Consider the following 14790-nt stretch of genomic DNA (forward strand, 5'->3'; position numbering starts at 1 on the left):
ACCTTAGGCATATTTGATAAAGCAGTATATTGCTCATCCCTTATGATCCTGATGATAAATGTGGCTTTAAATCCTGGTTCATCAAAACAAGGAAAAGCAGATCTTGCTGCCAGGGGTTCAAACTGAGTTGCTGCAAAGTACCTAAAACAAATGCAAATTCATCCAACAGTTATTGAACACCTGCTATTGAAGGTATCTTGCCAAGTACCTGGGATACTAAGATAAACCTGGTACAATCCCAGTCACTAAAAGATCTGTAATCAACTGGGAGAGGCATACCTGTCAGGCTGCGAACCATGTCATTAATATTGACAATAAAGCAGTGGAAACAAAGGGTAGGAAACAAATTCTGACTAGCAGTTAAGACACTGTATGGAAACTGGTAATAACATTTGAAGACAGTCTTTAAAAATGAGGGTTATTTGAAAAGGCAGAGAAGGGTAGAAGGTACACTATAAAAAGAGTGGGAAGCACAAGGAAAGACAGAGCAATGGATACTCAGGGACTGGAGGTGGCCGTCCACAATGGCTGGAGATGAAGCCACAAAGGTAGCCATTAAGGTCTTAAAAAGGTTTCAGATGAAGGTCAGTATGAAGGGTGGTCATTAATGGCCACCTGTACAGTCTCTGGCTTCACAACACCAAATCTTAAATTTATTACTTCACTTCTGTGAAGACTAAAAAAACTAGGTGCTCTGTAGTATGATGGTTTCCTTTACCATCTTCAAAAAAAAAGAAAAAAATGTCCTCCCTCTCCTACAGCACAGCAACAACACATGAAATTTGAACCCCTATGAGAGTCCTCAATTAAAAGTTGGGAGAAAAGCATAAAAAGAAAAAGAGGAGAAAATCAGATTTTCAAGTAAAGCAGAGCAACAAAACAGATCTCCATTTTGGAAATCATCCAAAGATAGCCTAGAATAATCAGAGCAAGTGTGGCCCTATTGTGCATAGTTCAGGTACTAGTCAATATGGCACGTATACAATCACCCCTCTGGACAGGAAGTCCTTGCTTGTTCAAGGCTTAGTTTCCACTTTTAAAAGATACACAGAAAAGAGTGTGATTTGGAAGAAGACCCCAACCCTGCACTTTACCAGCCATGTGACTGGCAAATCAGTAACACACACCTCAGTTTCTTTATTTATTAAATTAGGACTGAGGTAGGATCCTCTGCCAAACATTCAGGGTTTTTTTTTTAGAATCAAATAAGACTATTCAAAATAAAAACTACTTGTGTGTCACAAAGTCCAACACAGATGCTTATTATACATGCAAGACAGTCCTCTTTATTCACACTTAAAATTGTGCTTTTGTCCTGATAAGGATTTGCCCAAGTAATTGTTTCTATTGAGTAAATGGCACAAAAGTTAGCAATCAACATACAGACACAATTTAAACATATGTTGTTAATACTCAATTTCTTCACTCCACTTTCAAATTGTTAATACTCAATTTCTTCACTCCACTTTCAAATTCAATTCTTCAAATTCTTAACAGAAAATTATGGAAGAAGGCCACAAGAGACCAGGGGATTAAAGTTTAATGATATCCATAATATGCATATAGTCTACTTAGACCAACACTTTATTATATAAAATTGGACCATAATGTTCTAAGACAAAGGAAATCTTAAATTTTTATTCAAAGGGATTCAATAATAACTATCTTACATAAAAGTCTCTTTGAGAAGGCTGCTGCTTGAAGATACTTATAATTTATCTTATCTATGCTGAACATCCGGAAGCTTATTCTTTCATTAGTGACTTCCTTTGCTTTCAGAAATACTACCTGGAATTTGAGAACTACTGCCAATAGCGCAGGAGACAATCATGAATTAGCTGGGGGTCACGTAAGAGAATTCTAACCACTGAGAGTAACAATGGGTAAATGAAAAAGTGGTGTGAACTAAGAAGGCAGTAGATCATAGTGGTCAAGAATGGCGTCCCAAGTTAAAGTGACCTTTGAAGTCCCCCTGTGCTACCTGCTAGCCGTAAGATGTTAGATTTACTTTATGTGCCTCTGCTTCATTACCCGTAAAATGAATAAAATATTAATATCCACCTTTTAATGGGTTTGACAAAACAAAAGATTAGACATATAAAATGCCTGGAAGAGTTTCTAACACTTCAGTTCTCAGTAAATGCGTATTATTATCACTGGAATTCAGCAAAGTGCACATGAAGTTTGTTATGGCAGATGAGGGATGTGAAACAAACAAGGGCCCAATCTGGAAGAATCTTGAACTAAATCCTGTTAGAAAAGAGGAAGTACTGAAGGATCTTAAACCAAAGACCACCATGGTTAGATGTGTACATCTAGAAATAGGAGTCTGGCAACAGTGAGGAAGAATGGCAGCAAGAGAAAGAGAAAGCAGTGGCAAGATTTGAGGCCCGGAGACCAGTTAAGAAGATACTTGAAGAGTTCAAGAAAAAGGGACTAGGAAACTGAAAGACAAAGAAAAAAAAGATCCCCATCCTAAATTTGTTTACTAGTTCTTCTAGTATCAGTTATTATCTATAACCTGAAGTATATCATCAACACCTTCAGACTGAACTCCAGGTTCACTGACCAGCTCTACATCTTAGATGACATAGGTAAGATTCCCTTACCACAAATACATGTTTGACATTCACATATACTCTGATTTTCCCATCATTAAGGAACACATCCCTTAATTATGTTATCTACTTGTATATATAGTTATTATACTTCAGAGGGGGGATACAAAAACTTTCTCTAATAAAACTATGCAAAATTAAATGTTGGAGAGAGACCCCCAAAATTGCTTTGAATTATAGTTTTCCCATACCTTGAAAGGTATAAATAACCTTCTCAACTTTTATCTTCCCTTAAGCTATACAATCATGAGGGGCATTCATTTTACTGAAGCAGGTAGGTTAACAGATTTATATACGCTTTGTAACAGCAGAATTTCACATATTACTTTGTTTTAATAGATTTAAAAACACTTTTTAAACAATATTCTATTTCTTATTTTTAAGAAGTTGTCTTCTCTATTTTTTTAGCATTTTCCACAACTCGAGGTAGCCCATGGCAAGAGTCAACAAGTGACCATACCCAAAATCACTGTTATCTGCCATATATTTATTCCTTCCATTATATAGTAGTAGGCCCAAGGGACTCCAAGGGCAATAATCTAATTGGAAGAGATGACTACTGGATTTGTTTTTAAGGTTTGTTTGCACTGTTTTTATAATTCCTATAATTATAGAGATACCTCCTATAATTCTTAGAGATAATGAAGATTATAAAGGGAGAAATAAAGCCAAGAAGCCATGAGCTGCCATTATAATAATAAATTTGCTTTTTTTTTTTTTTTTTTGGATCCTGTTTACTGCATTACAGTGCAGTTTTATTTTGTTAATAGTGACATTTGAAAAGGTAAAGTTCTAGTTTTAGATTAGCATGAAAGTAAAAGGGAAAGAAACACAGACCCACAAAGGAAATGGGTGTGAGCCTGTCCTGGGTCACGTTCACCTCTGGCAGTGCCCACGGCCACATCTCAAAATTATAAATTTGCTTTTAACATCAGATCTCATGCAAGAGCCAGCATGCCACTTTTTTCTTAAATAAAGGCAAAGAGAAAAATTACTTATCTGAATAGGTGTATAAATCTTGCTTTGTCTTTCTCCATTTAAGAAGGATCAAACCATTTCCTTAAGATAGATTTAAAATATTCATCTATTTTCTCAGTACACCAACACACATTTGCCAAATGGCCAGCATCAGCAATTCACAAATGGGCTTACAAAGTAATATGAGTGTATGTGCCAATCAAATTAAACAGATGTCATAAGGATTTCATATACATAAGAGAAATGACATTATTGCTACTTAAGAATAACCTGTAACCTGTATACAGTGTGCACTGCATCTTTCCAGAAACTGAAACTAGATACTATGAATGCTAAGGTTAAAGTGAAAAATACATAGTCTAAATAGGGAGCTGAACACTTTTATGTTGTGAATCACCTTTTTTTAAACCAAATTCAGTCTCTCCTAGATTTTTTTTTTAAATTCCATCAGAAATCCAAAACAGAGTGACTTTTTCATGAATAGCAAATATTAAGGACACTAAAAATGACATACATTAGGTATACAACAGTTCTTTCTGTCCCCTTTCTCCATCCCACTAAGCACTTCCTAAAAGCTCTGCACATTAGAAAAATAGGTCTTAAAAAATAATCCATACTCTTCTTTACATCCCATGGAGATCTTGTAAGGTGACTGAAAACTATATTCATCTAAGATACAAAAAGCTCAAAATAACTTAAGATTTTGTGTTAGAGAATATAACTGATATAATCTTTACCCATTTCCTTCCATTGGCATGCCTAAGTCCCACCATGACATATGATATATGATATATATGAGCATGATAGATGCTCAAGGCTTTGACTAAGACAGAAATAGTATCTTCTTCCAAATCACCTACTATTTTGCATATAACCTTCTAAGTTGAAAGAAAAAATCCAGCTAATGTCTCCAGTGTGGGCAAAGGAATCCATATTATGTAAGTCATCACAGAGCAAAGAAATAGAATCATTTAAGAAGGCTACATACTTTTTCTCATTACTTTCATCTGTGTAGGAGATTCCATAAAACCCATAGTAAGAACTAGATATATTCGCCGAATACTCTATCTTCAAGCTATAATTGTGTCCTTCAAGAAGGGCCTCGGGGGCAACGATGGCAATTTGTTCGTGAAATGGGTATTCCAAGATCTCAACTTGTTTTTCTTGACTTGAAACTGCTGACATAAAGGTCACTCTTGAAATATTATGGCCTGTACTGTGAAGAATGATATTCCATGTGGCCTGAAGAGCCTGAAGTGAAATTGTCACAGAACCCCTGCATGTCATCGAGGTTAGGTTTGGATGTAGATTAAGTTCATAGCGTAGTGGCATAATGGTGGTGGGAAGCCTGACTTGTGCCCAGGGAAACAACTTTCCATTTGTTGCAAGTGGCTGAATTACTCCCATGGATTGGTTTCTTTTATGGCAGCCTTCTTTGGTAAAGGTACATCTGGGCAGAAGATAAATCACCATTATTATAGAAACGGCAACCACAATGAGGAAAACACAAACCCCCATGGTCCTGGCAGAGGGTACAGAGCAAGGCCCATCTGGGCTCGGCCTATAGCCGGTTGCACTGTTCCGAAGGCCTGAGCTTCTGTTCATGAAGGACATGCCCAGCAGTTTCGCAGACGACTCATAATCCTCTTCGTCCTCATCCATCTCATGCTCGCCAAGACCCCGCACCAGCAATCTTGAACCCCGGGGCTCATACTCCACCTCATCAGGCTCTAGCGGATGTAAACAGGGCTCTTTGGCTAAATCTACCACATCTGGTTCTTCCTCAAACATGCTGTTTTCAATCATATTCCTGGGGAGCTGAAGCAAATCTATACACCAAAACATAAGGACAGGTACAGAGTTAGAAAAGAAAATCTCATCATAAAATGCCTACTAGCAAAACCACATTGAATCTTAAGAAATTTGTCACTAAGACTTATTTCCATCTTAGAGCTACTGAATTAAATAAGGTGCTTATAATTTTCTTGTGTCATCCATTAAGAAAACTCAAGCGTAAAATACAAGTTTACCACAGTCATGAAACAAAAAAGCTAAACAAACGAGCTAGTATCGAAAAAGAGACAGCCGAGACTAGACACTAATTTCCTTAATATACTGTTGCCCAACAGCCTGGGTCCTTGTCTTGAGCTTTAGAGGGCCCGGGTTTAGAACTGCTGTGCCTGTCCTCACGGATCACAGGTGTGCCCATCCAGAGTCTATGTCCCCCTTGCAGGGTCTGGTCACCAGAACCACCAGAATTCCTGTCTAAAAGGCTTCACACCTGCTTCTGAAGTACTTGTGGGTCTCTGCTGAGTCCGGTTCTCCCAAGGGAGGAACACATACTGGTATGTCCATTTATAGGCTTGAATGATAGCTAAGCAACAGGCTGGGCTATTTTTTATTTCCAAAACAGAGATGTTCCTATTCTACAGCAAACTGAAAGTGGCAAATTTTATAGAAAATTTCCATAATCAAGAAATCACTTAAAAATAAAAGAACTATAAAAACCAGATACCACTGCAATCCAACCTATTATTTCATGCTTCCAGAGCATTCAGAAACACAACATATTCCTCCCTCTGTAACAACCATTCTGTATACCATGAGTATAAGTGGATCGTGTGTTAGGGTAGTAGTGGCAGGTTTCATAAGCTACAAAGAACAATATTCTCCTACTTGCCAAAAATTCCTGAGAAAACAAAAAGGGTAAATAAATTGCACACAGATCAATAATTTCTAAGATAAGATCACTCAAGGATCCTGTCTTCTTTATTTAAGACTAGCAGAATTTCAGCTTTTAAAGGATGTAAAAAATGTGGTAATTAAAACCTCCATTAACCTTCCTCAAGGTACTTCATACATTATCATTTCTAACCCTCACAACAATTCTATAAATGCCAAGTATAACTATTTTAGGCATTAGGAAACAAAAAAGAGAAATGGGTGAATTTAGCTTCATAAAAGAGCAGTTTTGACACAAACCTGATACTGAAGCCCAGGTCTAAAAATCTAATTCCAAATTTTAGATTATTTCCATAATACACTGCAACCCTCTACTCAACTAATTCATTAAGAATAAGAATAACTAAATTATTTCTTTTGTACTTGGCAATGAAGTTGCTAAGAGTATTATTTTATCATCAGCAGAACAAAACTTAGTCTTGCTACAGCGTGCTCTGTGGACCAGAGCACAGGCATCACATTGCAGCTTGAGAGCGGGCTCTCAAGTTCATTTCCCTAATTTGAATTTTAACAAATCCTTAGGTGATTTACATACACATAAGCTTGAGAAGCACTGGTCTCAGCCTTTTCTATGGTCAGATCTCAGCCAGCGTTAGACACCCCATTCCTGGGTGTGCTTTGGCCACCTCAAACTGCTGACTCTTCTGAGAACAAGACACACTGCTCTTTCAAGCTATCCTCCACATGCCTATCTTCCCTGTTCCCCCTGCCTGCAATGTCATCATTTCTCCCTTCCATCCCAGACTACCAGGTGAACACTTGTTATTCCATAACCCAGGTTAACTTGCTACAATGCTAATTAGGAAATGTTATTTTCTTGTTTTCCTTTTTATTTATTACATTTAAAAAACAAATTTTCTTTTTACTGCATGTCACCTCTTTCTGCTTTGGGGAGCACAGAGACCCCAACAAGGTTATCTTTTCCTACCTCCTCTCTAACCTGAACTTCCACACAAGCCATGCTACTTTACAAGTTTTCTTTGTTTAGTTTTTTTAATAAGATTTTATTTATTTATTCATGAAAGACAATGAGAGAGAGAGAGAAAGAGACAGAGAGAGAGAGAGACAGGCAGAGGAAGAAGCAGGCTCCACGCAGGGAGCCCGACATGGGACTCGATCCCGGGTCTCCAGGATGACGCCCTGGGCTGAAGGCGGCGCTAAACTGCTGAGCCACCCGGGCTGCCCTATAAGTTTTCTTTGCGTAAAACTTTTGATCACATTCTAGGTGTGGGTTTAGCAAGCTGCCATCTTCCCACCTCCTGTGAATGACCTACAAATGGAAGAAGAGTGATTACAATATCCTGCTTTAGGAACTTAATCTCTTAAACATCTGATCCTGCCTCTACTTCTCATGACAAAGTTTTGTTTTGTTTTGTTTTGGATAGTTTTACTGTGTTTGGGGGTCATTTACTTCTTTAATAGAGTAAATATTGCTGTAATTGAACTTAAAAAATTTTTTTGAACTCTTACTGAATTCTTAATGGTTAGAAATTCTATAGTAGTTTTTGGTCCTGGGACAGTGCTGAAGATTAATTGCTTAATTTGCTTTTTCAAAATACGAAAAGGCCTTTTCAGACTTTTTGTTGTTGCATATCGGAAAATTATGTTCTTTTAGCATTTTTTTAATTAATTAATTTATTTATTTATGATAGTCACAGAGAGAGAGAGAGAGAGAGAGAGAGAGGCAGAGACACAGGCAGAGGGAGAAGCAGGCTCCATGCACCGGGAGCCCGATGTGGGATTCGATCCCGGGACTCCAGGATAGCGCCCTGGGCCAAAGGCAGGGGCTAAACTGCTGCACCACCCAGGGATCCCTGTTCTTTTAGCATTTGCCCTGTGTTTTGTTCTGTGTTAGGCCTAATGAAGACAACAAGGAGGTCCACAAAGTATGGTTTTATTTAATGAATTTCTAAACTATAATTTCAGTTTACTTAGAGTAATCTGTTCTTGAATTCGTATCCCTTTAGAACTTTGTTTTTCTGTGTTTTAAGTAATGCCTTGTTTAAAGCCAGGGAGTAGCCTACTCTCTGACCACCTCCATATCACCTGTCTGCATTTCATTTATTTCAAATCTTCTGATAAGGGTTTAGTCTTATCTTTAGATAAGATACCTTACTTTCATTATTTATCATCCATTCAGATTAACACCTCTGCAGAATTTTAATCTTTCAGAAACAGAATACATTGACCCCTCTGCTGTAATTTATTACACATTAGAGGTATAAACTTTGAGTATATGTATACAATATCAAATTAAATGTATCAAACCTGGGGAAATCACTCTTGTTATAGGTAATCTATGAAGACTGTACTTCCAACCTATTTTAGAAAATCTTACTTTGGATTCTTAGCATTAAATTGTAATGTGACAATGATTATTACCCTTGCTCTAATAGGATTTATTTATATTAAAAGAAAAGACCCAAAAAATTAAAAAATAAAAGAAGGGATCCATCAGAAACAGGAAACTTTCTAAAATCTCTTAAATCCACATATATATGCTATCTATAAACCAAAAGCAAAGAATGACCTAGCTGACATGTTTCAGTTTTAAATAACATAAGCCCATGTGGTAATAATCTAAGAAAACTGAAGACATTTCTTTTCATCCTTCTATGAACTGGTGCTCCTCAATGTTGTCTGTGGATCAGTGTCAATCTACAAACTGCTGTCTGTGACAAGACACATGTGTATGATTAGTATTTAAAAACTTTCGTAGCAGTTTATCAGTAATTTTATGTCTATCAAATTCAATCATTTAAAAAATGGAACTTATAGATTGTATGTCTTTTTTTCATTGTTTTCCAGTAATTTATATTTTCAAATGCTACAAAACTTCTGCAACAGATTAACAATTAAAAAACAAAACAAAACAAAAAACCTCAATTCTTCACTCAGGTAATAAGGAGGAAATGGGTCGGATTGTTACTATAATGGCAATCCAGGTCAATATGAAGTTCTCAACTATGATGGCAGTAGAAGTGAAAAGAAGGCAATGATTACAAGTCATGTTAAAAAGGGAGAATACCCAGGAACTGATGCTCCCTTGGGCCAGGCAGGTCTGTAAGATGGAGTGATAGAGGGATCTATATCTATTCTCAGCATACATTCTGGCTTGGATAACTGGAAGAAAGAATGCCATTCATTGAGATTAAGAGTATAGGTTTTCAAATTCTCTTTGTCTTTTTTGTTGTTTTTTTTTTTAGGGGGGTGGTGGCTGTAAGAAGAAGAGTAATGAGAATGGAGTCAGGGGATGGCATTTGTTATTTAATATATGTCAGACAGCCAGGTGGAGATGTTTGACTAACAGCTTATTACAGAGTTAAAGACCTAACTTTAGAAAGAAGTTCAAATCCTGCCTCTTGGACTTACTGCATGATCTCAAATGGGTTACCAGACAACCCTGCACTTCAATTTCCTTACCTATAAATGTGGAAAACCTAACTATTTTATAGGATTGCTTGAAGATTAGGTTACGTGGATCTGGACTCAACACAGGCACCTGCATGGAAGATTCAGATTTCAGAATCACCTGGGTATGTATACAAAATGAAAATCATGCAGACAAGCGAAAAGAGGTAAGAGTCAGAGAGCATCAGCACTGAAGAGGTGGGCAGAGGAAGACCGGCAGAATTAGAAGGAACATTACTAAAGGTAGGAAAACTAGGACAATAGCATCCCAGAAAACAAAGGAAGTTTTCATGAAGGAAGTGACTTTTATGAAGGAAGGTCACTTCAGGTGCATGGTAGGAATGAGAACCTAACATCAACAGTCCAAAGAATGGAAAATTAACATGGAAGGCAAGAGCTGCAGGCTATTCTTTCAAGGTACATAGTTACATGTCAAGGGAAAAAAAAAAAAAAACACATAACATAGGGCCAAACTAAAAGAAAGTATGGCACAGAGAAGAGTTAAGTCCTTCTTTAAATTTGTTTGTGTGCGTTTAAGATGGGAACAACTTTAAGAATGCAGGAAAAGTAAAGAATGACAAAATGTGGAGGTGAAGAAATAGAACAGAGCAAATGTTGGAATAATATCCCAGAGGGGCAGGAAGACCTCACACAAACTCCAGGAGAGAGATTTACCTTGGGAAGTAGGCACTTCTCTGAACTTGGGAGACAGAAAGTGAAGGTAGAAAAGCAGCATATATAAGAGCATGAAAAGCTGAGGAGGTGAAGAGCAGAGAGTCTCCATGTTTTCTATAACAGAGGAATCAAGGCTAACTGCCCAAAGGCAGTTGTGGGAAAGGCACAGGTGGCTTAAAGAGAAAAATGGAGTACAGGAGCAAAGGACCAGGGAAGGATGACCCAAGGACAAAGCATGGCTGAGAAGTTCAGTACATCCAGCAGATTTTGTCATACTACCAGTCTCCATAAATGCCTTTAGCAGTGCTTACCAACCCAAGTCTAAAAGAAGAAAGAGCATGTTATGTGTATTTTATCACAATTAAAAAATGAAAAAATTAATGCCAAAAAATGTTTAGAGTAGAGAAAGCAGATGGGATAATTCAGGGTTAAATATGTAGAGAGGATGTGGTGAAAAGTTAAGGGGAAAATGCATAGAAGGTGCTGGCAAGAGAGAAAGTGATTAACGGGTTGAATTTAGAAAACACAACAAAAGTAAAGCTATGGCAAAAAACATAGTGAGCAACTTGAATTAAAACAAGAAAACTTCTCACGATTTTAATCCCTTTAAACTAACATTACATTTTCTGAGAAAATGAAATGAAATGGGGTATATTTTCAAACCAACAAGCCAGAATAACTTTGAAAGAATAGGCCTAATTTCAACAAGGGTTTTTGGGCAGATCCAAAATGGTTATATTCAATTTGGTAATACAGCAACTTGCTTGCTTGCTTGATTTTAAGATTCTATTTATTTATTCATGAGGGACACACAGAGAGAGGCACAGACACAGGCAGAAAAAGAAGAAGGCTCCATGCAGGGCACCTGATGCGGTACTCGATCCTGGAACTCCAGGATCACGCCCTGGGCCGAACGAAGGCAGACACTCAATTGCTGAGCTACCCAGGCGTCCCAACTTGCTAGATTTAAATTGGACCAACAGTAAAGAATTATGCTTCTTTTGAGGCCTCTCAGATATATTTAAACAGAGCTAAAAGCTTCAAGCTTTTTTTATATCTTCTAGATCATTTCCAAATGGAAACTATAAAATTTCTGAAGTGATGGATACTTATCAAACAAGGTAATTATTTCCCCAATAAGCAATCCTCTGCAATCAAAAAGAGGTTTCATCTTTTAAAAATTTAAGCTTAAAAAGGAAATAAAACAACTAGAATTTAGAACAAAAACAGTGATTTTTCTGTATAGCCCTGATCTGATAAAACAATACCCCATTCCTCCTCAAGGGACACACTCAGAAAGTCTATTGATTACAATGCTTCTGTTAAGTTATGAGTTTAAGAAACATCATTTTCTCACCAGAATCTGAAGAGTAGTTACTAACAAGAGAAGTTTTAAAGATGTTCTCAAAAGCCTCTTTCTCTAATACACCCTGTTTGCTTACAAACACTGCTTGCAATGTATCAGCAGTGTCATAAAATACTAATGCAGAAAAGTCCTATATGCATTCCTACTTTTACATAGTGCTGTTTCAAAAAGCCCATTTAATTTTCCAATTGACAGGTCCAGGGTCACAACCTAGGATGCATGATCCAAGTAAAGGTCTTTCTTCTGTTCCCTTTTCCCACTTTGCCTCTCTTATGACTAGAGCGCTAGGATAGTCATGAATGGAAGAATAGAGGTGGGAGGAAGGAAGACCAAAGAGAAATGGTCAGTTCATAAGCACCATAAGCTCACTTTATTTCATTCTAGGAGAGACCAAGATTTATTTTTCCCTTTCAACTTACCTATAAAGTTCACTCCAACACATTATAAAAAAGGGAGACCTCCACTTCCAATATGACACTGTAATTGATACCAGACTTTTCTTCCTCTTGTAAACAACTATTAAACTGGACAAAATGATGCAACTATTTTTAGCTACTGGATAAATGAACAATAATGTGAGCCTACATTTGCTTGGTTCTCTGCCTTGGGACAACTTTCTAATTGTAGTATAGTGAGTTAGAGTCCTAGTAGAGCATGGCCGGACACTGGAGAGGGCAGGACTGTGCCGAGTAGGGACCACAGAAGTTTGTATAAGGGTTCCCTGAGAGTCCTTAACCAATGCTGGGTGTAACTACATAAGGCTTACAAAAGAGCGGCTGTAATAAGGTCAAGCAACAGAGGGAAACATTGCCAATCTAATCCAGCCTGAATAAAGAGAACTCATGACCAATCTGCATATCAATTTGAAATGCTAGAAAGGCTTCACTTTAAGGGAAAAAGTACACCCTAGAAGAAGACCAACTCTAGACCACATTAACAAAGTCTAAAACCAAGCCCTAACAAAATTCACAAGGCAAAAAGAATCTGGCGGAAGAGTTGTGCTAAGTTAGGGGAGCCAGAAAAAAACCCTTGAGCTTTCCACAGATATTCCCCCGGCAAACCATAAAGCCTAAAAAACCTGTATTGGGACATCAGCCAGTAACTAAACTGCTACTAAAAAACAAAACAAAACAAAACACTCTACAAAATTTTTTTTTTAAATTGGCGTATCTTCAATATGTCAACACTGCCCAAAACATAATAAAAACATTACTAGACATTGAACAAAACAAGAAATGTGACCCATAAGAAAAAATAAGTCATTAGAAACTGACTTTAAATTGGCCCAAATATTGAATTTAGTAAAAACTTCAGAGCTGCTATTTGAAATATGTCTTAAAGTAAAATGTTTTTACAACAATAAGAAAGGAAAATACATAAACAGATGAAACTCTCAGTAAGGAAACTGAAACTACACAACACAATCAAATGGGAGGGGGAAAAAGGAAATTCTAGGGTTGAAAGGTTCAATAATTAAAACGAAAAACTCACTGAATAGACTTAATAGGAGATTGGAGATGGCAGAAGGAAGAGTCCATGAACTTGGCAGATCACTAGCAATCACCAATTTGAGGAACAAAGAAAAAAATAAGATCAAAGAAAAATTAATACAGTATCAGAAATTTGAGATTGTCTAACACATATGTAACAAGAGCCCCAAAAGACTCTAAAAATAAAGCAGAAAAATATCTGAAGGCACAAAAGTTAAAATTGTATTAAGTTTGCTGAAAACACTATTACCAGATCCAAAAAGCTCATCAAACTCTAAAAACTATAGATAAAAGAAAATCATATCTAGCTACATCATGGTCAAAGTGCTGAAAACCAAAGAGAAAGTCTTTTAAAAAGCCTAAAAACAATATGTTACATACAGGAGGAAAAATAATACAAAGAACACTAACTTCATCATAACAATGGGGGCCAGAAGATGACAGAACAACATTTTTAAGGGGCTGTAAGAAAAAAAAAAACCTGTCAACTCAGAATTCTATAACCAGTGAAAATATCCCTCAAAAAATGAGATAAAGATCTTCTAAAATAAAAGCTGACAGAATTAATCCCAAGCAGTTGTGCACTACAAGATCCTATAAAGAAGGTTCTCTAGGCGGGAGGGAAATGATACCAGACAAACTGAAATCTGCAAGAAGGAAAGAATATCAGAAATGATGAGTAAGTTGTTAAAAATAAAAGTTTATGGTCTTTATTCTTCTCAAAATTTCATTAAAAAGCTGTATATTAAAACTATCTTAAAGATAGTATGTAAGCAGTTTTTAACATATATAGAATATGTATGTTATATAATAAAAAATATGACAACAAGAGCACAAAGAATAGAGAGAGTGGATAAGAGGAATTAAGTTATATTTGTGAAGTGAGAAGGGGAAATGGAAGTATCCAGTGAAAAGTAGGAGATGTAAAGAAGAGAGAGAAACAGGTATAAATGTTAAATGATATAATATTCACAATAAACAGACTTTAATGAGTTAAAGATGCAAATTTTAACCCTAGAGTAATCGATAGAAGATGTAATTTAAAAGATGGATAGCTAAAAAGCCAGTAAAGAAAATAAAATTAATTTTAAAATACTCAATTAACCCATAAGGGGGTATTAAAAAAGAAACAGAAACAAAAATAAAAGGGACAAATAAAAACAATGGCAAAGTGGTAGATTTAAACACAACCACATAAATAATTTCATTAACTGTACATGGATTAAGCATTCCAACTAAAGGACAGAGATTGTCACACTGGATTTAAAAAAGCAAGACTCAACTACACATTGTTTATAAAAGATAACTTTTAAATTTAAGAACACAAATAGGTTAACAAGTTACAATAAAATTTTATTATGATAAAATAAATTCATCAGAATAAGATACCAAGCTTAAGTATGTATGTATCTAATAAAGGAGCTTCAAAATTAAAAACAAAATGGCAAAACTCAAGACATAGAAACATCACAATCATAACTGGAGAGTCTATCATCTTTCTCTTCAAAAT

At 36.4% G+C, this 14790-nt stretch overlaps 1 protein-coding gene across 6 annotated transcripts in view; it reads right to left on the bottom strand.

Annotated features, from left to right (window-relative positions):
* Positions 1 to 14790, bottom strand: part of LNPEP (leucyl and cystinyl aminopeptidase) — a 111603-nt gene that overhangs the window by 72020 nt on the left and 24793 nt on the right. For all 6 annotated transcript variants that reach the window (XM_072789708.1, XM_072789688.1, XM_072789698.1 and 3 more), the window contains exons 2-3: positions 4585 to 5425; positions 3 to 141 (exon numbers count right to left, since the gene is read on the bottom strand). In XM_072789708.1, coding sequence (XP_072645809.1) covers positions 3 to 141; positions 4585 to 5425 — 980 coding nt within the window. The remainder of the gene's footprint in view (positions 1 to 2; positions 142 to 4584; positions 5426 to 14790) is intronic.

The sequence above is a fragment of the Canis lupus genome, chromosome 2, assembly GCF_048164855.1.
Source record: "Canis lupus baileyi chromosome 2, mCanLup2.hap1, whole genome shotgun sequence".
Taxonomy (NCBI): domain Eukaryota; kingdom Metazoa; phylum Chordata; class Mammalia; order Carnivora; family Canidae; genus Canis; species Canis lupus.